The sequence below is a fragment of the Pongo abelii genome, chromosome 11 (assembly GCF_028885655.2).
Source record: "Pongo abelii isolate AG06213 chromosome 11, NHGRI_mPonAbe1-v2.0_pri, whole genome shotgun sequence".
NCBI classification, from domain to species: domain Eukaryota; kingdom Metazoa; phylum Chordata; class Mammalia; order Primates; family Hominidae; genus Pongo; species Pongo abelii.
The window spans coordinates 123019729-123040830 of NC_071996.2; the positions used below are offsets into that span (position 1 = coordinate 123019729).

Below are 21102 nucleotides of genomic sequence, written 5' to 3' on the forward strand. Positions count from 1 at the left end.
CCTTCCTCCCAGGTATGAGGCAGGATCTCTTCCGGAATGAGGGTCTTACGGCCTACTATCAGACAAGGTAGGCCAGAGAAGTTCTTTACGGCCAGCTTGTTTTTTGGTCTGAGTTTCCCTCTTGTTGCCCAGGCTGGAGTGCAATGGCGTGATCTCGGCTCACGGCAACTTCTGTCTCCCGGGTTCAAGCGATTCTCCTGCCTCAGCCTCCTGAGTAGCTGGGATTACAGGCATGCACTACCACGCCCGGCTAATTTTGTATTTTTAGAAGAGACAGGGTTTCTCCATGTTGGTTGGGCTCGTCTCGAACTCCTGACCTCTGGTGATCCGCTTGCCTCGGCCTCCCAAAGTGCTGGGATTACAAGCGTGAGCCACCGCGCCCGGCCACGGCCAGCTCTTACATAGAAAGGTGGGGGAAGTTTAGGTTTTATGGCTGGCTTTGGGGGAGAGGGCTTCTAGTTTCTGTGACTCATCTTGGGGAAGAGGAATTCTGGTTTTTATGGCTTGCCTTGGGGAAGAAAGAAGGCTGGGAGACAGGATGGCAGGAAAAGGTCGGAGAGACTGTGTCTGAGGCCTTCCAGTCTCTTTCAGTTCAAAATAGTCAGCTTGCCAAAGCGCCATATTTTAGGGTATTGTTTTTCTGAGCTCAACACTGCTTGGAATGTATCTCCACTTACTTTATTTAACCTAAAAGGCTTTCAGCTCAGAGCACTAGTATGCCATGAATGCGAAATTGTGTGGTTCAAATATTCAAAATATTTGAAATATCTGGCATTTCAAATATTTTGTCTTTAGAAAATAAAATCTTTCAAATCTGGCAACTTGGGATAAAGATGACTATGACCCTATTCCTCCTTTCAACTGGCTTATGATTCATTTTGATTTTCCTCTGTAGAAACGGAGCGCTTCATGAAAGAAACTCTCCCTGAAAACCAGGAATTCTGTTAAAAGACCTTTTTGCTAATCTAGTTCAGTAGTTGACGTTAGCATTTGACGGGGAGCCTGGTGAAAGCTACCACGAGAATTCGGAAGCAAGAAACTGGCAGTCCTGGCGCTACTGGTTACTAATTGAACGACCTTCGCAAGTAACCTAGCCTCTGTGAACCTATTCTCATTTTCAAACGCGGTTGAATAACTACTTTTCAACTAGGATGTTATGAAAGGTAATAGGGTAAAGACAAAGGACTAGGTTCGCGTGGAGCCCAGTACTGCTGAAGGAAAGATACACGAGTTTGGACGGAGTCTAAGGAAAAGGAGGCAAAGGACCCAGAGGTTATATCCTCGGTAGCCTCAGCTTTTACGCGATCTAAGTCCATCCTACGGGGGGTACGCTCTCCTTTCACTGGAAAATGACTATTTGCTTTTAAAGAATTTTTATCTAACAAAGCTCCATTTCTCTAAACTTTGCTTCTCCGCCCAGTTTGCAAACAAGTCAGGGTTTCCTCACTGGCGCGGTAGGCTCGCCGAAAGCCAAGCGGGAACCCCAGGCTGCGCAGGGCGGGGGAATAATGGGAGCCCAGCTCCGGGACAGGAAGCCCAAGGAACCACTGCCGCCACCACCGCAGTCAGGAGCCAGACCCCGCACCGCCCCTTTTCGATTCGTTTGCATGACCTAGGGCGCGGTTTCCGGCGGCAAAGGCATGTTTTCCGGTCGTCCCTTGGCTCAATTTTCTTCCGGGGCGGGACTTCCTTTCCATCATTGATAGGCGCCGGGCAGCTGAGCTGGTAGGAGGACCAGACGGGGAGGGTCGGTATGTCTGACCAGGACTTATGTTCCTCGAAAGGGCGGCCAGGAGGATGCTCTTCCTCTCTCTTCTTTCTCGCCTTTTTCTCCGTATGACGCTTCGGTTTGCGCGGACGCCCTGGGCTTTTGGCACTACCGCCCACCTGAGGCTCTTCCGCTTCCTCTTCCCCCCCAGGCTCCGCCCCCAAGCGTCCCGTGGCCATGACGACCGCTCAGAGGGACTCCCTGGTGTGGAAGCTCGCGGGGCTGCTGCGGGAGTCCGGTGAGTGGACTTCCGGTTGGGCTGGGCCTCGGACCTCGGACGAGGTGGGGGGGTGGTGCCTTCTGGAGACACGCCCTGAGAGTCATGGAGTTACGACTGGTAGGGTCACCAGGTGTCAGAGTTGAATTTCTTTACTTTTCCCAGGTTTGTTCGCCCTTACAATGTCCTTTGCCTGTGATAGCCTAAACTCTAGCCGTCCTTTGAGGCCAAACTCCGGTATCCCTCCCTCCATCCCTTCTCTGACACTGTCAGAAGGAAGTGATCATTACCTGACTAAAAGCCCCTCAGGACCAGGGACTGATCTCGATCATAATCATTATTGTGTAGCAAGGTACTAAGAACAGTAGATAGAAGCACGAGATTTGGAGTCAGACCCACCTGGGTTGGAATATCAACCCTCTTTCAAACTTGCCATACTGTTTCCTGAGGCTCAATTTTCCTCACAGATTGGCATAATGATTGTACTTAACATTCGTGGGGATTCGTTTTAATTCATGTATTTAGTACAATGCCTGCAAGTATAGTAACTGCTTACAGTTGGGAGCTATTGTTATTGTAATGATTTCCCTGATGCTTGGCATTGTGCCTGGGCACAGTGGAGCCACAGTAGTTGTTGAGTACTTGGTTGGCATTACTTGTGGTAGAAAAAGCCTTGACTTTGAGATCAGATAGGAGAAGTAACTTCCTACCAATTATATGATCTCAATCAAGATTTTTCACTTTTTTGAACCTCAATTTTCATATCTGTAAGATGGGGTTAATAGTGCTTCTCTCTGAGAGATTCTGAGAAGGTTTGAATGAGATACCAAAGTCATCTGGTACATTCTACAGTTAATGTTAGCTGTCCTCCATCACTCCATGCTCCTATTGATGATATCTGTGGAAGCTCTCTTTATAGCAGTTTTCTTTTCTTTCTTTTCTTTTTTTTGAGACAGAGTCTTGCTGTGTCACCCAGGCTGGAGTGCAGTGGTGCAATCTCAGCTCACTGCAACCTCCACCTCCTGGGACAAAGTGATTCTCCTGCCTCAGTGTCCTGAGTAGCTGGGACTACAGATGTGCACCACCATGACCAGCTAATTTTTCTATTTTTAGTAGACACGGGGTTTCACCATGTTGGCCAAGTTGGTCTTGAACTCCTGACCTCAAGTGATTAACCTGCCTTGGCCTCCCAAAGTACTAGGATTAAAGTGAGCCACGGCACCTGGCCAGTAGCAGTTTTATTTCCTGGCTTGTATTGATAACTTTGCAAATGTCTTATATCCTTCTCTGGGAGGAGACAACTAGGAGGCCCTTTGAGCATGGGAAGAGTCCTTGAACCATGTCTGTATCTATCCTCTGTCTAATACATACAGAATCCTTCATGTCAGGTTGTAGGACTTGTTAATTTATTCAGTGATGAATGGTGGGTGTGTGAATGTGTGACTACAAGGAGGTAGCAGGAGAAGAGCTTTGTGGCAGCAGAATAGTTTTGTATCTTGATTGCATGGCTGCAGGAATTTATATAAACAGCATATAGCTATATATACATATTGTACCAACATCAGTGTCCTGATTTTCTTTTTTTTTTTTGAGACGGAGTCTCGCTCTGTCACCCAGGCTGGAGTGCAGTGGTACGATATCGGCACACTGCAACCCCCGCCTCCCAGGTTCAAGTGATTCTTCTGCCTCAGCCTCCTGAGTAGCTGGGACTACAGGCGTGCGCCACCATGCCCTGCTAATTTTTGTATTTTTAGTAGAGACGGGGTTTCGCCATATTGGCCAGGCTTGTCTTTAACTCCGGACCTCGTGATCCACCCTCCTTGGCCTCCCAAAGTGCTGGGATTATAGGCTTGAGCTACCGCGCCTGCCTTTTTTTTTTGTTTTTTTGAGAAGGAGTCTACCTCTGTCGTCCAGGCTGGAGTGCAATGGCTCAATCTCGGCTCACTGCAACCTCTGCCTCCTGGCTTCCAGCTGTTCTCTTGCCTCAGCCCCTCGAGTAGCTGGGATTACAGGCGCATGTTGCCATGCCCAGCTTAGAATATTTGTATTTTTAGTAGAGACGAGGTTAGAGTCGTAGAATAATTTTTTGTGTTTTTAGTGGAGATGGGGTTTCACCATGTTGGCCAGGTTGGTCCTGAACTCCTGACCTCAAGTGATTAACCTGCCTTGGCCTCCCAAAGTGCTGGGATTACAGGCCTGAGCCACGGCGCCCAGCTCAGTGTCCTGACTTTGATATTGTACTATAGCTATATAAAATGTAACCATTAGGGAAAACTGGGTAAAGGATATAGGGGACCTTTCTGTACTATTTCTGCAACATTCTTTGACTTTATACTTACTATATTTTTTTAAGCCAAAAAAACATTCCTTCATGCCTAGCTCATAGCTGCACTTTTTTAGGTGCAGTGATGAATACCAGAGTGATCAAAAGATGCCCTCAAGGATGAAAGTCTCATTAGAGAGAGCAGTTTTAACAGACAGCAATAACAATGCCTTAGTGCTATAACGAATAGTTATTCTATGACATACTTTTTAGTATTGTTTGAAAGTTTCTACAGATGCGCTTTGCAATCAGAAAAAGAAATAAAGATAAAACTTCCAATTAATTTTTATGTAATAATGAGTGATTGCAATGTGAAAATTCAGCAGTATTACTTCTTGAGGCGGCTTCCTGGAGGAGGGTGGTCTCAAGCTGGGCGGTGGAAGGGGGTGTCTCATAACATGAGAGAACTGTGAACCAAGCTGGCTGTATTTCCAGCACTGTCAGTAGATGAGGCTCTTTTGAGCAGAAGGTGAAAGAAAATTTGGAAGAGTTGGTTGGAGTTGTGTAGCCAAGCAGTCTCATCAGGCTGAATGAAATGTTAGGACTTTTTCTGAAGATGAGGGGAGCCATTGAATGCTTTTGAGCTGAGAAGGAGATAGAAAATTTGATCCTGCAATAGAAGATCTACAATATGGATTGGAGTGGGTATATTTTGGCATAATAGAGCCTTAGAATAAAGAGAAAAATCTTTTCACTGTGTCTTCCCTCCTGTCTGCCCCTCTTTCTGCAGGGGATGTGGTCCTGTCTGGCTGTAGCACCCTGAGCCTGCTGACTCCCACACTGCAACAGCTGAACCACGTATTTGAGCTGCACCTGGGGCCGTGGGGCCCTGGCCAGACAGGCTTTGTGGCTCTGCCCTCCCATCCTGCCGACTCCCCTGTCATTCTTCAGCTTCAGTTTCTCTTCGATGTGCTGCAGAAAACGCTTTCACTCAAGGTTCTGGGTGTGGGGAAGAGGCAGGATGTGCAAGGAGCCCAAGAGAATGATGGAAGTTGGGGGTAGGGTAGGGGTGCAGAAGTCTGCAGTGCCAGGATCCACAGGGTGTCAGAGGTACCAGTGGTTGTGCTAAGGAAGGAATGTTGAGGACCGGGAGATCTGCTGTGCCTCAGTAAATGGAGTTTTTTTTTTTTTTCAGCTGGTCCATGTTGCTGGTCCTGGCCCCCCAGGGCCCATCAAGATTTTCCCCTTCAAATCCCTTCGGCACCTGGAGGTATGGGGACACGGGGATGTTGGTGCATAGCACCCAACTTGAGGCAGCCCCTTGGGGATGGGAAAGAGAAGGGCCTCTTTGGTGAGGAGGCCAGGCCTGAGTATACCCATTGCTATGCAGTCATGTGATATCCACTGTCTTTCCATTTACTGCTTCCCTAAACCATAGCTGGGCTTTGTGGTCTTCTCCCTCCTCCCAACTAGGGGATGGGGATGAGGTCTTTGTCTTCTGTGGGGTTCTGCCTTCCTCTCTCCCCTTTCCTTGTCCCAGCTCCGAGGTGTTCCCCTCCACTGTCTGCATGGCCTCCGAGGCATCTACTCCCAGCTGGAGACCCTGATTTGCAGCAGGAGCCTCCAGGCATTAGAGGTAAGGAGAGTGAGGGGTGAGCTCAGACGCCTCAACCTGAGAGATGTAGAAGACCAAGCTCTGATGTTCTCCCCTCTCTGCAGCTCTCCCTGCCTCCTGCTTCTCTCTAGACAGTGTCCTCACTCCCTCTCTGTGTTCCCACAGCACTCTGTAACTGCCTGTATATTTATAGTCATACCTACCATATTATATTACATATTCTAGTGTCTACCTTCCCACTGTCCCCACAGTGAGTTCTTGGGTCAGGGACCTCGGCTTTAAGCCTGTATCTTCAGATGGAGTTCAGTGTATAAAAAATGAATGAGTGACTGGGCGGTAGAGCTTGGCCTTGGCATGGGGAAGAAGGGGAGGGTGGGGTAATGAAGCACCCACCTGTCCGCTCAGGAGCTCCTCTCAGCCTGCGGCGGCGACTTCTGCTCTGCCCTCCCTTGGCTGGCTCTGCTTTCTGCCAACTTCAGCTACAATGCACTGACCGTCTTAGACAGCTCCCTGGTGAGTGCCTCAGAGGGAAGAGGGTTTCGAGGAAGGGCAAGGCCAGGCCTTTGCGGAGGAGGGCCAGCTGGTTGACCAGATAGTATTGTAGTGAACATCGATTCTCTGCCTCCTCCCCATCTCTCTCAGCGCCTCTTGTCAGCTCTGCGTTTCTTGAACCTAAGCCACAATCAAGTCCAGGACTGCCAGGGATTCCTGATGGTGAGTATGGGCAGTTTGGCAGCTGGCACACCATGGGTCTTTGATTGCTGTACTCTCACTCTCTCTCCTTGACCAGCTTTTACTCCCACCTTGCTGTTGCCATGAGGGTGGAGCTGCATTCTGGGAGATAGCACTGCTTAGACACTAGCATCAGACAAACCAGAGTTCATATCTCAGCTTCTAATACCTGTGCAACTTGGAGCAAGTTAGTTACCTCTTGGTTTCTTTACCTGTAAAGTAGAAATCACAAGAGTACCCGCTTTTTTTTTTTTTTTTTTGAGACGGAGTCTGGCTCTGTCACCCAGGCTAGAGTGCAATGGCACAATCTCAGCTCACTGCAACCTCTGCCTCCCAGGTTCAAGCAATTCTCCTGCTTCAGCCTCCCAAGTAGCTGGGATTACAGGCACGTGCCAACACACCTGGCTAATTTTAGTATTTTTAGTAGAGACAGGGTTTCACCATGTTGGTTAGGCTGGTCTTGAACTGCTGACCTCAAGCAATTCACCTGTCTTGGCCTCCCAAAATGCTGGGATTACAGGCGTGAGCCACCATGCCCGGCCAAATACCTGCTTTTATAGTATTAAAATGATGGTGAAGAAGTACCCAATGTTGCTTAGTCTAGTGCCTAGCTCAGAAACTGGTAGCTTTTGTGATCATGACGAAGAACCTTTCTTCTGGGTCCTCCCATCCACCTGTCAGAGATAAAGCCGAACTAGTTAAAGTGGTAAGGACAGATTTTTTTTTTTCTTTCTTTCTTTTTTTTTTTTTGAGGCAAGGTCTTGCTCTGTCACCCAGGCTAGAGTGCAGTGGCACGATCTTGGCTCACTGCAAACTCCACCTCCTGGGTTCAAGCAATTCTCCTGCCTCAGTCTCCCGAGTAGCTGGGATTACAGGCGCCCGCCACCGTGCCCAGCTGATTTTTATATTTTTTAGTAGAGTTGGGGTTTCACTATCTTGGCCAGGCTGGTCTTGAACTCCTGACCTCATGATCCATCCGCCTCGGCCTCCCAAAGTGCTGGGATTACAGGTGTGAGCCACCGTGCCCGACCAAGTAAGGACAGATTTTTTATCAGTGATAAACTATTGCAGCAGGGAAGAGGGTGCGACCTGAACTGAACGCCACTTCAATTAGTGCAGAGGTGACTGGGCATTTTAAAAGGAGAGCGAGGGAATAGGAAGGGGAACTGTGAGGGCTTGAGCAGAGTAAGGGAAATGGAAATGTATGAAAAGCAGAAGTGGAGGTTGGTTCACATGAAGCCCTTCTGGGTTTGCTAAAAGTTAGGCTCCTGCCTTCCCACAGAGACTGGGAGATGGGAGCCCTGTCATCAGGTGTTGGCTGGAACAAATGGAAAATTATTTTGGCAGCCTTGACTTTTCCCAGGCAGGAACTTAAGGGGGCTAGAGTCACCATTCTAGGCATGCATCCTTGAGATGTTAGAACTTTGCTGTTTTTTGTTCAAGTTTTTTACTGTGGGGGTTGGAGGAGTCAACAAAAATAATTTGTGTTGAATTTTGTTGAACTTGTGCTGAACAAGTCTGCAGTTCTTAACAGGCTAAAGTTGAGGCCTAGTCAAAAAGAAGGCCCAGAGGAGCCTGAGTAGGGTTTGATCAAGGTGAGAACCTCCTCTGATTCAGGGAAAGAAGAGACACTCCTCTTTCTCCTGAATTTCTTCCTTGATCACCTTTTGTTCACTAAAAACAACTGAGCCATTTATTGGGACTTGGTATTAGATGAGTTTTGCCGGATGGTGAGAGTGACCAGGCATTTAATGGGGGACATTTCTACGGAAACAAAAAGGGAAACAAAGATGAATGGTTGGAGCAGACTATAAATCCATTTTCTGAGTCCAGAGGGCAGCCAGTTGAGATTTTTAGGTGTTGAGCTCTATGTTTCTTTAGATGGTGGAAGAGGATAGCAGTGGCAACCGATGGATTTCTTGGTTTGTAGTTTGAATGTTTGTGGTGACGGCATAGACAGTGTTGCAGTCATGGTTATTTCCCTGAACAGAGCCTGGAAGATACAGAAGTGTCAGTGGACTTTCTTTTTTTCCTTTTTTTTTTTTTTTTTAATGAGACGGAGTTTCGCTCTTGTTGTCCAGGCTGGAGTGCAATGGCATGATCTCAGCTCACCGTAACCTCTGCCTCCTGGGTTCAAGCGATTCTCCTGCCTCAGCCTCCCAAGTAGCTGGGATTACAAGTGTGTGCCACCACGCCCAGCTAATTTTTGTATTTTTAGTAGAGACGGGGTTTCACCATGTTGGCCAGGCGAGTCTCGATCTCCTGGCCTCAAGTGATCTGCCCTCTTTGGCCTCCCAGAGTGCTGGGATTACAGGCGTGAGCCACTGTGCCTGGCCGGCTGGGCATTTTAAAAGGGGGCGGGGGGAGTGGGCAGGGGAATGGTAGGGTCTTGAGCAGAGCTGGGGGAGTGGAAATCAGGTTGGTCCACATGAAACCCATCTGAGTTTGCTAACTTACCAAAATAAGGCCCTTACCCTTTCACAGAGACTGGGAGACTAAGCCCTGTCTTCAGGAGTTGGCTGAAACAAATGGGAAATTCTTTTGGCAGCTTTGACTTTTCCCAGGCAGGAATTTAAGGGCGTTGGAGTCGCCATGCTCAGGGTGTGGCCTTGAACTGTTAGGAACAGTGCTGGTATTGTTCAAGTCTTTTAATGTGGGCGTAGGGGTGGATGAAATCATTTGTGCTGAGCATGTGCAGTTTTATATAGGCCAAGGTTGAGGCCTAGTCCAGAAGAGGTCTCAGAGGACCCTGGCTAGAATTTGGTCAACGAGACAATCTTTTTCTCCCTCATACCCCTGCCAGGATTTGTGTGAGCTTCACCATCTGGACATCTCCTATAATCGCCTGCATTTGGTGCCAAGAATGGGACCCTCAGGGGCTGCTCTGGGGGTCCTGATACTGCGAGGCAACGAGCTTCGGAGCCTGCATGGTGAGTGGGGGTGTGTGATGGGGCAAGCATGGAGGGGAAGGGGGAGAGTGAGGCTGGGGCTGGCCTGGGGACCATGTGCCTCTAGAGCCTTGAGAGGGCTTATGCGGAGTGCAGGGGTGCTCCGGCCAGTCTTTCTGCTGCACCTTCCCCCAGTGCATGCACCACACTCACTTGCGTGTACTCATCTGCATGCTCTTCCTTCCTTCTTGCCTCCACCCCAGGCCTGGAGCAGCTGAGGAATCTGCGGCACCTGGATTTGGCATACAACCTGCTGGAAGGACACCGGGAGCTGTCACCACTGTGGCTGCTGGCTGAGCTCCGCAAGGTGAGATGGGAGTGCATCAGGGGCCTAGGAACCACCCTTGCACCTACCCCGCCATGCTGGTTTGGTCAGTGCCTTCTTCACACAGGGAGGGCCAGGGCCCCAGGCCCTCCTCATTCTCCCCTTCCTGCCCCTCAGCTCTACCTGGAGGGGAACCCTCTTTGGTTCCACCCTGAGCACCGAGCAGCCACTGCCCAGTACTTGTCACCCCGGGCCAGGGATGCTGCTACTGTCGTGAGTGATCGTCCTGTGTCCACTCTGCTTCCCCTTTCCTGCCCAGTCCTCCCCCACCTTGCACCCTCTTGCCATCCCTGGGTGAGGGGCTAAGGACCCGGACCCTGCTTACTGTGTTGTTAATACCTGGAACTCAGCAGGATGGGCCTACCACATACTCCCTCCCCCACACCTTTTTGTCTTTGCTCAGTTCCTTCTCGATGGCAAGGTCTTGTCGCTGACAGATTTTCAGGTCGGTGTGGTCGGAGGGCGAGGACTGTTGGGGGAAGACACGAAGGGAGGGCGCTGGGGAGAGAACAGAGGGCTGGCTGGTGACAGGGTCTTCCTGGTCAGTGGAAAGTAGGGTCCCGCCTTTTGGCTGGCTTGGGCAAGGCAGAGGTGCTCCCAGGCTCCAACCTCTCTCTCCTTCCTGTCATCACGTGCCAGACTCACACATCCTTGGGGCTCAGCCCCACGGGCCCACCTTTGCCCTGGCCAGTGGGGAGTACTCCTGAAACCTCAGGTGGCCCTGACCTGAGTGACAGCCTCTCCTCAGGGGGTGTTGTGGCCCAGCCCCTGCTTCATAAGGTTAAGGTAAGCAGCGTCCTCCGCTGCCTCGTGCCTGGGGTTGGGTGTCTCTCCGGGGAGTCTGGGCTACAGTGGGCAGGGAGTGGTAGGAACTGTGCTTGCACGTGGGCGGGGTTTCTTTGATAGGTTGGATGGCCAGCCGTGGATGGCAGGGCTGGAGGCTTGGCTTTCACAGAACTTCTTCCCTCCACCAACCTCAGAGCCGAGTCCGTGTGAGGCGGGCAAGCATCTCTGAGCCCAGTGATACGGACCCGGAGCCCCGAACTCTGAACCCCCCTCCGGCTGGTAAGTCAGCTTCACACACTAAGCTCTCTCGTCCCCATCCAGCTCGCTCTAATTTTTAAGTTACGGTGAAGATCTGCTGGAAGAAATGTTATTTTTTGTTGGGGTAGAGTATTATAGAGGACTTCTTAGTCTTTCTTCTTTTCTTTTAGTTTAGGGAAAGGAGAAGACTGCTTCTGGGAGCATTTTGAAAACTTTTCGAGGAACATTAATTTTGTGGGGTGTCAGGAGATCATGTAGGCCAGGTGCAGTGGCTTACATCTGTAATCCTAGCACTTTGGGAGGCCGAGGTGGGAGAATTGCCTGAGCCCAGGAGTTTGAGACCAGCCTGGGCAACAGAGAGACGTCCATTTCTACAAAAAAATTTTTAAATTAGCCTGACGTGGTGGTGTGCGCCTGTAGTCCTAGCTACTTGGGAGGCTGAGGCGGGAGGATCGCCAGAGCCTGATAGTTCAAGGTTGCAGTGAGCTATGATCATGCCACTGCACTCTAACCTGGTGACAGAATAAGAACTTATCTCTTAAAAAAAAACCAGTAAAAAACCCCAAAACAAAAGAAAATATATATGTATATGTATAAAATAATAGGATTGTAGCCAGAGAAGTTTGGGAAATGTGAGGTTGAAGAGAAATAGGTGTGTCAGATGCCGGCTGTCTCGGGCCCTTCAGGATGCCGTCATGCATGCTGAGTCTCCGGAAGTAGCATAGGATGCGCAGCTTGGATTGCATGTGACCACAGTGTTCCATAGGACACGCTTTAGTACATGCTGTGGAGGGGACGCCTGTAGCCTCCCTTGCCCCTGTCCCCATACACAGCCCATCGCCCCCTCATCGCTGAGGAGCACCACTGAAGGATTTGGGGCCATCTGTGTGGGGTGGGCTTGCTCACTTCTGGGTTCCCCTCCTGCCCAGGATGGTTCGTGCAGCAGCACCGGGAACTGGAGCTCATGAGCAGCTTCCGGGAACGGTTCGGCCGCAACTGGCTGCAGTACAGGAGTCACCTGGAGCCCTCCGGAAACCCTCTGCCGGCCACCCCCACCACTCCTGCCCCCAGTGCACCTCCAGCCAGCTCCCAGGGCCCCGACACTGCACCCAGACCTTCACCCCTGCAGGAGGAAGCCAGAGGCCCCCGGGAGTCACCACAGAAAATGTCAGAGGAGGTCAGGGCGGAGCCGAAGGAGGGGGAGGAGGAGAAGGAGGAGGGGGAGATGGTGGAACAGGGAGAAGAGGAGGCAGGAGAGGAGGAAGAAGAGGAGCAGGACCAGAAGGAAGTGGAAGGTGAGCCCTCTGTGGGCTGGGGCGAGCTGAGGCCCGGAGCCCTTGGGATGTTTGTGAGTGGTGGGGTCTGGCAGGTGGAGGGCCGGTTCGGGGGAGGGTGGAGTGTGGGTACTTTCCCTCCCTGCAGGCCTTCTCTCTTGGTCTCTCCACAGCGGAACTCTGTCGCCCCATGTTGGTGTGTCCCCTGGAGGGGCCTGAGGGCGTGCGGGGCAGGGAATGCTTTCTCAGGGTCACTTCTGCCCACCTGTTTGAGGTGGAACTCCAAGCAGCTCGCACCCTGGAGCGACTGGAGCTCCAGAGTCTGGAGGCAGCTGAGATAGAGCCGGAGGCCCAAGCCCAGAGGTCGCCCAGGCCCACGGTGAGTGGGGGGTGGCAGGGGCTCTGGAGGAGCCAGTTATGGGAGCATGGCTGTTGTGTGCCCTGCACGGGGCTGGGCATTTCCTACAGTCTCTCCTTGGCACTAGGCGCCGAGGAGGGGAGCCTCAGAGGTTGCAAGCACTTGGGAAGCTGGGCTGAGGAGCAGGGATTCTGTGCTGGAGCTTGGATGTCAGCACAGGCCTTTGACAGGCTTCAGAGCTCCTGCCATCCTCCATGCTCTCAGCATCCCCTCATCCCTCTGATCACCACCCCTGCTGTTTTTCACCTGGTTCCCCTCTTCCTGCTCAGGGCTCAGATCTGCTCCCTGGAGCCCCCATCCTCAGTCTGCGCTTCTCCTATATCTGCCCTGACCGGCAGTTGCGTCGCTATTTGGTGCTGGAGCCTGATGCCCACGCAGCTGTCCAGGTGATGGCGCCTGGAGTGGGGGCCCAGGAGGCTGTGGGGATTAAGAGAGCCAGAGGGGAGTGGCAGCAGGCCTGAGGGCCAGGGGCCTGTGGGAGGTGTCCGTCTGGGGTCCGCCTGCTCACAGCTGCCTCTGATCCACCCTCTGTCAGGAGCTGCTTGCCGTGTTGACCCCAGTCACCAGTGTGGCTCGGGAACAGCTTGGGGAGGCCAGGGACCTCCTGCTGGGTAGATTCCAGTGTCTACGCTGTGGCCATGAGTTCAAGCCAGAGGAGCCCAGGCTGGGATTGGACAGTGAGGAAGGCTGGAGGCCTCTGTTCCTAAAGACAGGTACAAGTCCCTTGACCTCTCTGCCCACACGCCTCCCCTGTTCCAGGGAAAGTGGCTCTGTGTAGGGGAATATGAAGGGGGAGCCCCAGGGAGAAGGGCCTGGAGGAAAAAGAAAACCGCCTGCCTGCTGCATTTACAAAAAGGAAAACAGAAAAAAAAGAAGAAACTATATTCTGTTTTTTTTTTTAACTCTAAAAGTCAGGAAATGCAATTTCTGTAACTGTGCTTAAACATACTCATTATTTTTCATAACTTGAAGGCTTGTTGTGTTGGGGTTTTTTTGGCTGATATTTCAGACACTACATAAAACCTAATGAGCCCTCACTGCAGTATCGGATTGTGGTACTGCCTCTGCCAGCAAGTGGAGCTGTTGAGTGAGATGCTCGGGGAGCTGGCTTGGTTTATCCTTCCCGGCTGACCTGGGAAGGTACATAATGTCCTGTGGCATTTCTTCATGCGCTAGTCCTTAAAACAAGAATTGTTTCCATTGTAGACCAGTCAGCACTATCTTTGAAGAAGACATTGAAGAAGAAATAAATATTCTTGATAACAGCTCTGTGGAAATGCCAGAATTTTATTAGACGGTTTTCTCTTCTTGGCGGCAGCTGGAGCAGGGGTTTACATTTTATTCAGAAAATGGAGCCCTGCTCCATTCCCCACTGTGAACTGGCCTGGGCATGCAGCCTTAGCGACATAGCGCAAACAGAAACAGCCCCCAGCCCCTCCCGGACCCTGGCTGTACACCATGAGGTGCTGTGGCCTCTGGAGCCTCTTCCATGGTGGCGTTATTAATGAACATTACTGTGGGCTCTGTTCTCCTTTAATTTTTTTTTTTCTTTTTTTTTGAGACGGAGTCTCGCTCTGTCGCCCAGACTGGAGTGCAGTGGCACAACCTTGGCTCACTGCAAGCTCCGCCTCCCGGGTTCACGCCATTCTCCTGCCTCGGCCTCCCAAGTAGCTGGGACTACAGGCGTCTGCCACCACACCCAGCTAATTTTTTGTATTTGTAGTAGAGTTGGGGTTTCACCGTGTTAGTCAGGATGGTCTCAATCTCCTGACCTCGTGATCTGCCCGCCTTGGCCTCCCAAAGTGCTGGGATTACAGGCGTGAGCCACCGCGCCCGGCCAACCATTCTCCTTTCACTTGCACCTCAGTTACCTCCTCTGAACAAAGAAGGGAATGAACTCACTCCATGGTGCTGTTACGCTATTTAAATGTGACAGTAAGGCACCAAGCAGAGGGCCTGGCACAACACAAAGGTCCCCTGTAAATGGTAGCTGCTGCTGTTGCCCCCAGCTATATGGTCCTGGGCAGCATGTGTAAATGATTTAATTTTTTCTTTCCTCTTTGCGAAATGGGATAGGGAGAGTTTCCCTGGTGATGAAATGCGATCATACTGGCATAGGAGGTAGCACATGCCCAGCACAGTGTAGCTGCTCAGGGTGCTGCCTCTCTTATTGCTGATCCGTGTCCTGATTCCTTCCCAGCTTCCTGACACTAAGGATGAGTACAAGATAGATGCTACTGTCATCCATATTTTATAGACGAGGAACCAGGCTTACAGAGCTTAGATGACTTGCCCATGATTACAGAGCCATTAACTGATGGAGCCCGGAATTGGACCCAAATTTGGCAACAGAGTTCTCTCTGTCTTTCCAGACCTGTTGATTTTGGTCTTTCAGATGTTGCTAGGAGAGCCCTGAAGTACTTGATCAGCCCAAGTCTGTAGGAGGGCATAAGAGCAGGTCCTGGTTGTGTTTGGCCCAGTCTGAGAGGGCCTAGAGTTAGAAGGTAGAGTGCACTTTGAGGAGGTTGTGGGCCAGGGTTAGCTCATCCCTCCCTGGGATGGAGAGTGATCAGTTGGCAGCTGTGCCGGGAGAGGGAGCTGGTGGCCTGGGACGCGGTGGTTGTGTATGAAGCTGGAGACTTGGGCTCAGGGGAGACCTGAGCGTGGGGAAGGAGCATCGTGAGCATGGTGGGAGTTGTGGCACTGTGTGGGGGAGGCTCATGGGGACCGTGTCCATCCTCCCTCCAGAATCTCCTGCTGTGTGTCCTAACTGTGGTAGTGACCACGTGGTTCTCCTCGCTGTGTCTCGGGGAACCCCCAACAGGGAGCGGAAACAGGGAGAGCAGTCTCTGGCTCCCTCTCCGTCTGCCAGCCCTGTCTGTGACCCTCCTGGCCATGGTGACCACCTTGACAGGGTCAAGAACAGCCCACCTCAGGCACCGAGCACCCATGACCACAGTAGTTGGAGCCTCAGTCCCCGTGAGTATAGGCAAAACAAGACATAGATGAGTTTGGGGAAGGGAAGGGGCACTGATAGGGAGGTGGAGATGGAGCCCAGGGGCTGCCACGGGCAGGCTGATGCCCCCTCATTGCCCTCAGCCCCTGAGCGCTGTGGCCTCCGCTCTGTGGACCACCGACTCCGGCTCTTCCTGGATGTTGAGGTGTTCAGCGATGCCCAGGAGGAGTTCCAGTGCTGCCTCAAGGTCTGTGCTCCCTGACACCGCCCGTGCCCCCAGCTGGCCAGGGTGCCCACTCATTTCCATCACAGCCAACTGAGTCAGATCAAGCACTCTGGAGTCACCTGACCTGGCTTCTGGTTTCAACCCCAGCAGCTTCTTGCTGTGTGGCTGTGGACACATTCCCTGGTATTTGAGTCCCAGTTGTTGCTTGTCTGCAATGGAGATAACGATGCCTCCCTTACACAGTGGCGTGCGTCAGAGCTCATGTTGAAGCTGCCCAGCCCAGCACCTGGCACTCATCAATGGGGCCTCCTAGTATTATTATAAACACATGATGTTGTTAGGCCTTTGTTGAGCACCTGTTGTGCTAGACACTGAGGATCTACAGATCAATCTTGCCCTTGATCTTACAGTCTGGTGTGAGAAATTGACAGTGATTGTGCAATATGCAAATGCTGTAATCGGGCTAAGGCCCTTGAAGGGGTGTCTAGTCCAGCTTGAGTGCGTCAAGGAGCCTTCCTGGGAGGTGATGTCTAAGCTAAGTCTTGAAGGATAAGTTAAGGAGTAGGGAGGAAAAGAATGTCTTAGGTCAAGGAAGCAGCAAATGCATGGAGGCCCGAGAGTGTCGCTGGTGGGGAGAACTGCCCAGGATGAGGGCACCTGGACGTGCAGGGCGAGGGACAGGGGTCCTGAGAGGACTCTGGGGGGCCTGCAGGGGCCAGGTCAGGAGCTGCCTCCTGTGTCTGCCAAAGAGTTTGGACTTGGTTCTGAGGGCCACTAGGAGCCACTGAAGGATTTGAAATGGGGCAGTGACGGTCAGTTTTGTGCCTTAGAACAGTTAGTCTGGCGGAGCATGGAGGGGGTGAGGCGACAGGCAGGGAAGCCAGCTGCCGAGGCTCCAAGCAGGCAGGGGCTGCAAGGCAGAGAGCGGTGGTGGATGAAGAGGCTGTCGGGTGTGAGGGAACCTCCATAGACTGGTGGGTGGGCAGTGGGAGGGTCAGGCCGAGGGTGCTATCACCAGGAACTCGGCTTTCATTCTGGCCCCACCTCCCCAGGTCTCTCATCAGGTTTCTCACCAACTTCCTCTTCCCCCAGGTGCCAGTGGCATTGGCAGGCCACACTGGGGAGTTCATGTGCCTTGTGGTTGTGTCTGACCGCAGGCTATACCTTTTGAAGGTGACTGGAGAGATGCGGTGAGTGAGAGGGGAGATGCAGTGAGTGAGGGGGGAGATGGGGTGAGTTGGGGGGAGATGGGGGAGTGAGGGGGGATACGGGGTGAGTGAAGGGGAGATGAGGGGAGTGAGGGGGGATATGGGGTGAGTGGGGGGGAGATGGGGTGAGTAGGGGGAGATGGAGTGAGTTGGGAGATGGAATGAGGGGGGAGATGGGGTGAGTGAGGGGGGAGATGGGGTGAGGGGGGCGATGGGGCGTTGTGGGGTGAGATGGGGTGAGTGAGGGGCGGAGATGGGGTGAGTGGGAGGGTAGATGGGGTGAGTGGGGGAGGAGATGGGTGAGTGAGTGGGGAGATGGGCTGAGTGACGAGGAGATGGTGTGAGTGAGGGGGGAGATGGGCTGAGTGGGGGGAGATGGGGTGAGTGAGTGGGGAGATGGGGTGAGTGAGGCAGAGAGATGGGGTGAGTGAGGGGGAGATGGGGAGTGACGGGGGAGATGGGGTGAGTGAGGGGGGAGATGGGGTGAGTGGGGGGGAGATGGGGTGAGTGAGGGGGGAGATGGGGGAGTGAGGGGGAGATGGGGTGAGTGAGGGGGGAGATGGGGTGAGTGAGGGGTGAGATGGGGTGAGTGAGGGGGGAGATGGGGTGAGTGATGGGGGAGATGGGGTGAGTGAGGGGGGAGATGGGGTGAGTGAGGGGGGAGACGGGGTGAGTGGGGGGGTGAGATGGGGTGAGTGAGGGAGGAGATGGAATGAGGGGGAAGATGGGGTGCGGTGAGCGCACGGGGGTGATGCAGTGAGTGAGGCAGGTGCCGCTGGGGCAGGGCCTCTCTGGGACTCTCACTCCACCCTCACACTTCTCCATTGCTCTGTCCCCTCTCTCCACAGTGAGCCTCCAGCTAGCTGGCTGCAGCTGACCCTGGCCGTTCCCCTGCAAGATCTGAGTGGCATAGAGCTGGGCCTGGCAGGCCAGAGCCTGCGGCTAGAGTGGGCAGCTGGGGCGGGCTGCTGTGTGCTGCTGCCCCGAGATGCCAGGCGTTGCCAGGCCTTCCTAGAGGAGCTCCTTGGTGAGAGAGGGGAGGGCAAGGCAGGAGGGTGGGCAGGAGCGGGGGCAGGGCCCTGGGGCCGAGCTCCCCATCTGGTATCCAGTAGTGGAGACAGAGAGGTAACAGGACTTGTCCCTTGTAGAAGTTTCTGAAATCCAGAAATGTGGAGAATAGGAAGGGATTGAGAGGTGGTGAGTTTAGGCTGGAGGAGAGCAGAGCCTTCTAAAGTTCCCTGGCCTGGCTCTGTCTAGATGTCTTGCAGTCTCTGCCCCCTGCCTGGAGGAACTGTGTCAGTGCCACAGAGGAGGAGGTCACCCCCCAGCACCGGCTCTGGTGAGTCTGGGCAGAGGCTGGGGTTGCTGCCCAATCCTCTTTCCACAGAGCCCCAGACATGGCCCTGTGCTGAGTAGGTCCTGGGCAGCCACCTGTCCTCATGCCATGCCCCTTATGGGCCCCTAGTGTCTCCTCCCAACCCCCTGCAGGGCTTTCTTCCCACTCCCCTCTCTCCAAGTCCTTCCCACCCCCTAGCTGATCTTCCTGTGCCTGCCATGTTCCCCCTAGGCCATTGCTGGAAAAAGACTCATCCTTGGAGGCTCCCCAGTTCTTCTACCTTCGGGCGTTCCTGGTTGAAGGTGAGGCCTCTGTGCAGCTGACGCTTCCCTGGTCTCTGTACCCCACCTTGTCACAGGCACTGGCCCATGCCCAGCACCTGTACAGTGCCCTTGTAGCAACTGTCAGTTCCTGGAACCTGGAGAACCTCTCACTCGAGGGCATAGCTGAGTAACAGCCTCAGTGTGCCCTGACCGTCTGGATGGGGTCAGGAGGCACCCAGGATCCTCAGTTACCCAGAGCCTTTGCTGTCGGGCCCACGCTTTCTATGAAGTGGAGCAGTGTGGCTGAGTCGGTCCTGCCTCATCAGTCATAGAAGGAGAGGGTGGAGCCTTGTTTCTGAGTAGGGTGGGTGTGGGGCAGTGGGGGGCGGTAGGCCTCAGAGGTGTTCCAGACTAGAGATTCTTGGAGCTTGGGAAAGGGAGGGTCTTGGCCCCAGGGGCACAGGCTGCTTTGTGATCCACCTCAGAGTGTGGTTCACACCTCTTCTCCCCAGCAGCACTGGGACGCTGGCCCCAGGGATCTGGGCCCCTCCACGACCTTCCACACTGGGTGCCTCTTTCCCTACAGGCCCTTCCACCTGCCTCATATCCCTGTTGCTGACTCCATCCACCCTGTTCCTGTTAGAGGAGGATGCTGCAGGGTCCCTGGCAGAGCCCCCTCCTCCAGCAGCATCTGGCGAAGCCTCTGAGAAGGTGCCTCCCTCGGGGCCGGGCCCTGCTGTGCGTGTCAGGGAGCAGCAGCCACTCAGCAGCCTGAGCTCCGTGCTGCTCTACCGCTCAGCCCCTGAGGACTTGCGGCTGCTCTTCTACGATGAGGTGTGTGTGTGTGTATCTCCAGTGAGAGGGAGGGAGGGGAGATGGTGAGCACAGGTTGGGGCCATGAGGGCGGCAGGGTGGGAAATGGGTCTAGGAACCCTGGGCATTGGTGGCAGGATGGCACTTACAGATGAGAGAACTAGGGTTGGAGGAACTGGGGGACTCCAGGCTTGGATGAGTACCAAGTCAGAGAGGAAGGCAGCTGTAGGCAGGGGAGACACCTGGACTGGGAGCCCAGCCATTTAGCTGGGCCACAAGGCTTTCAGTGAGGTTTCCGGCAGCTTTGAGTTGGCAGGACTGGGCCGGTTGTATGCCAGCCGTTTGGCCTTTGTGACCACCACCTGAGGAGATACTGTTACTGGTCCTATTTACAGATGAGGAAGCTGAGGCTTGGGGATGTTAACCAGTTTGCCCAGGCCAAAGTGGTGGAGCCAGGAATCGAATCCACAGTTCCCTGAAATTGAGTCCGCATCTTCTGTACAACAGGGAAGATGAAAAAGACAGGTCCTCTGGAGGCTTTCAGTAAACGTTGACTGGATTCTGTTTACAAAGCTCAGAGTCAGGATCTTTTTTGGGGAGTGACATGGGCCTGGGGAAGGGGAGAGGCACTGAGCTAAGGTGGAGACAGTGAAGCCTTCCCGGAGACCTCCCCTGTACCCACCCTGGTGTGGTCCCCATGAGCCTCGCCTTGCTAACTGCTCGGTCTGCCAGGTGTCCCGGCTGGAGAGCTTTTGGGCACTCCGTGTGGTGTGTCAGGAGCAGCTGACAGCTCTGCTTGCCTGGATCCGGGAACCGTGGGAGGAGCTGTTTTCCATCGGACTCCGGACTGTGATCCAAGAGGCGCTGGCCCTTGACCGATGAGGGTCCCACGCTGACCTTGGCCCTGACCTCAGGAGCCACGCTGTAGACATTCCCTCTCCTGGTCTCTGGGTCTGGCTTCCAGGCTCTGGCTGTGGACGTCTTCAGCCTCTGGGTGCTGGCCAGTGAGGCCCCAAATGACCCAGGGCTTAAGGGAGAGGCGAGAGAATGATCTGGCCTCAGGGGACAGGCCACCTGGTCAGGAGGAATATTTTTCCTGCACTTTTTCTCAGGTATCAATAAAGTTGTTTCCAACTCATAGGTCATGTGTGGTACTTAGAGTCACTCATAAGGCCTGCAGTTCCCCTAACCTCTTCTCACAGAAGCTATCCCACCCATCACCTTTCCTGAATGGGCAGCTCCAAGCAGCCTTGTTTGTGCCATGAGACCCCATCTCCAACCCAACTGTGGTCCCAGCGTGGGGGATCAAGTAGAGCTCCTGACCCACAGGCACACAGCCCCAAGCTGGCAGTGACTTGTCATGTGGCCTGGCATGGAATTGCTGCCACACGAATAGCCGGGCCAGATACAGTCCTGTTCTCTTGAACTTTACATGGAAAGTAGTGAGGACTTCAGGCCATCGCAGAGGGTGTCTGGGGAGAGGGTGTGTGGAGTTGAGTGGTGACCTCTGGTGCTTCCTGCCATTGCCTTCTCAGCACCGCCTCACTCAGCCCGGAGGCCTGAGTGGTCAGCCCCACTCCCTCACCTCTCGTCTCCAAGTCTGGCCCCAGTGATTGGTTCAGGAATCCTCATGTGAATTGGTTTGGCTTATGAAGGCCCAGCGCAGGCATTTGACTAGAGCAACCAAGAAAGAGGC

The 21102-nt window shown here is 53.3% G+C and overlaps 1 protein-coding gene across 7 annotated transcripts; it reads left to right on the forward strand.

The window, feature by feature from the left end:
* The first annotated feature begins 1657 nt into the window (after positions 1–1657).
* Positions 1658–20546, forward strand: STK11IP (serine/threonine kinase 11 interacting protein). 7 transcript variants are annotated; one of them, XM_054549891.1, is made up of 25 exons: positions 1658–1725; positions 1920–2006; positions 5039–5244; positions 5444–5518; positions 5789–5884; positions 6269–6376; positions 6506–6577; positions 9399–9525; positions 9747–9850; positions 9986–10081; positions 10272–10313; positions 10508–10654; positions 10849–10933; positions 11842–12207; positions 12360–12565; positions 12874–12990; positions 13140–13317; positions 15353–15583; positions 15704–15807; positions 16879–16976; positions 17843–18021; positions 18252–18333; positions 18562–18632; positions 19180–19427; positions 20139–20546. In XM_054549891.1, the coding sequence occupies exons 2-25, from the start codon at positions 1946–1948 to the stop codon at positions 20286–20288; spliced, it is 3249 nt and encodes a 1082-aa protein (XP_054405866.1). In that variant the 5' UTR covers positions 1658–1725; positions 1920–1945; the 3' UTR covers positions 20289–20546. The 7 variants fall into 7 exon arrangements, with proteins under 7 accessions (XP_054405866.1, XP_054405867.1, XP_024099597.1 ...); XM_054549892.2 differs by having other exon boundaries at positions 1668–1751; positions 19802–20546; XM_024243829.2 differs by having other exon boundaries at positions 1668–1751.
* The last annotated feature ends 556 nt before the right edge of the window (positions 20547–21102 follow it).

Excerpts from the sequence above, each read along its gene's own strand:
- STK11IP (XM_054549891.1), top strand. The coding sequence starts at position 1,946 with ATGACGACCGCTCAGAGGGACTCCCTGGTGTGGAAGCTCGCGGGGCTG. Across the intron at positions 10,082-10,271 it reads CCAGGGATGCTGCTACTGTC|TTCCTTCTCGATGGCAAGGT; the intron begins GTGAGTGATCGT and ends GTCTTTGCTCAG. Across the intron at positions 12,208-12,359 it reads GGACCAGAAGGAAGTGGAAG|CGGAACTCTGTCGCCCCATG; the intron begins GTGAGCCCTCTG and ends GTCTCTCCACAG.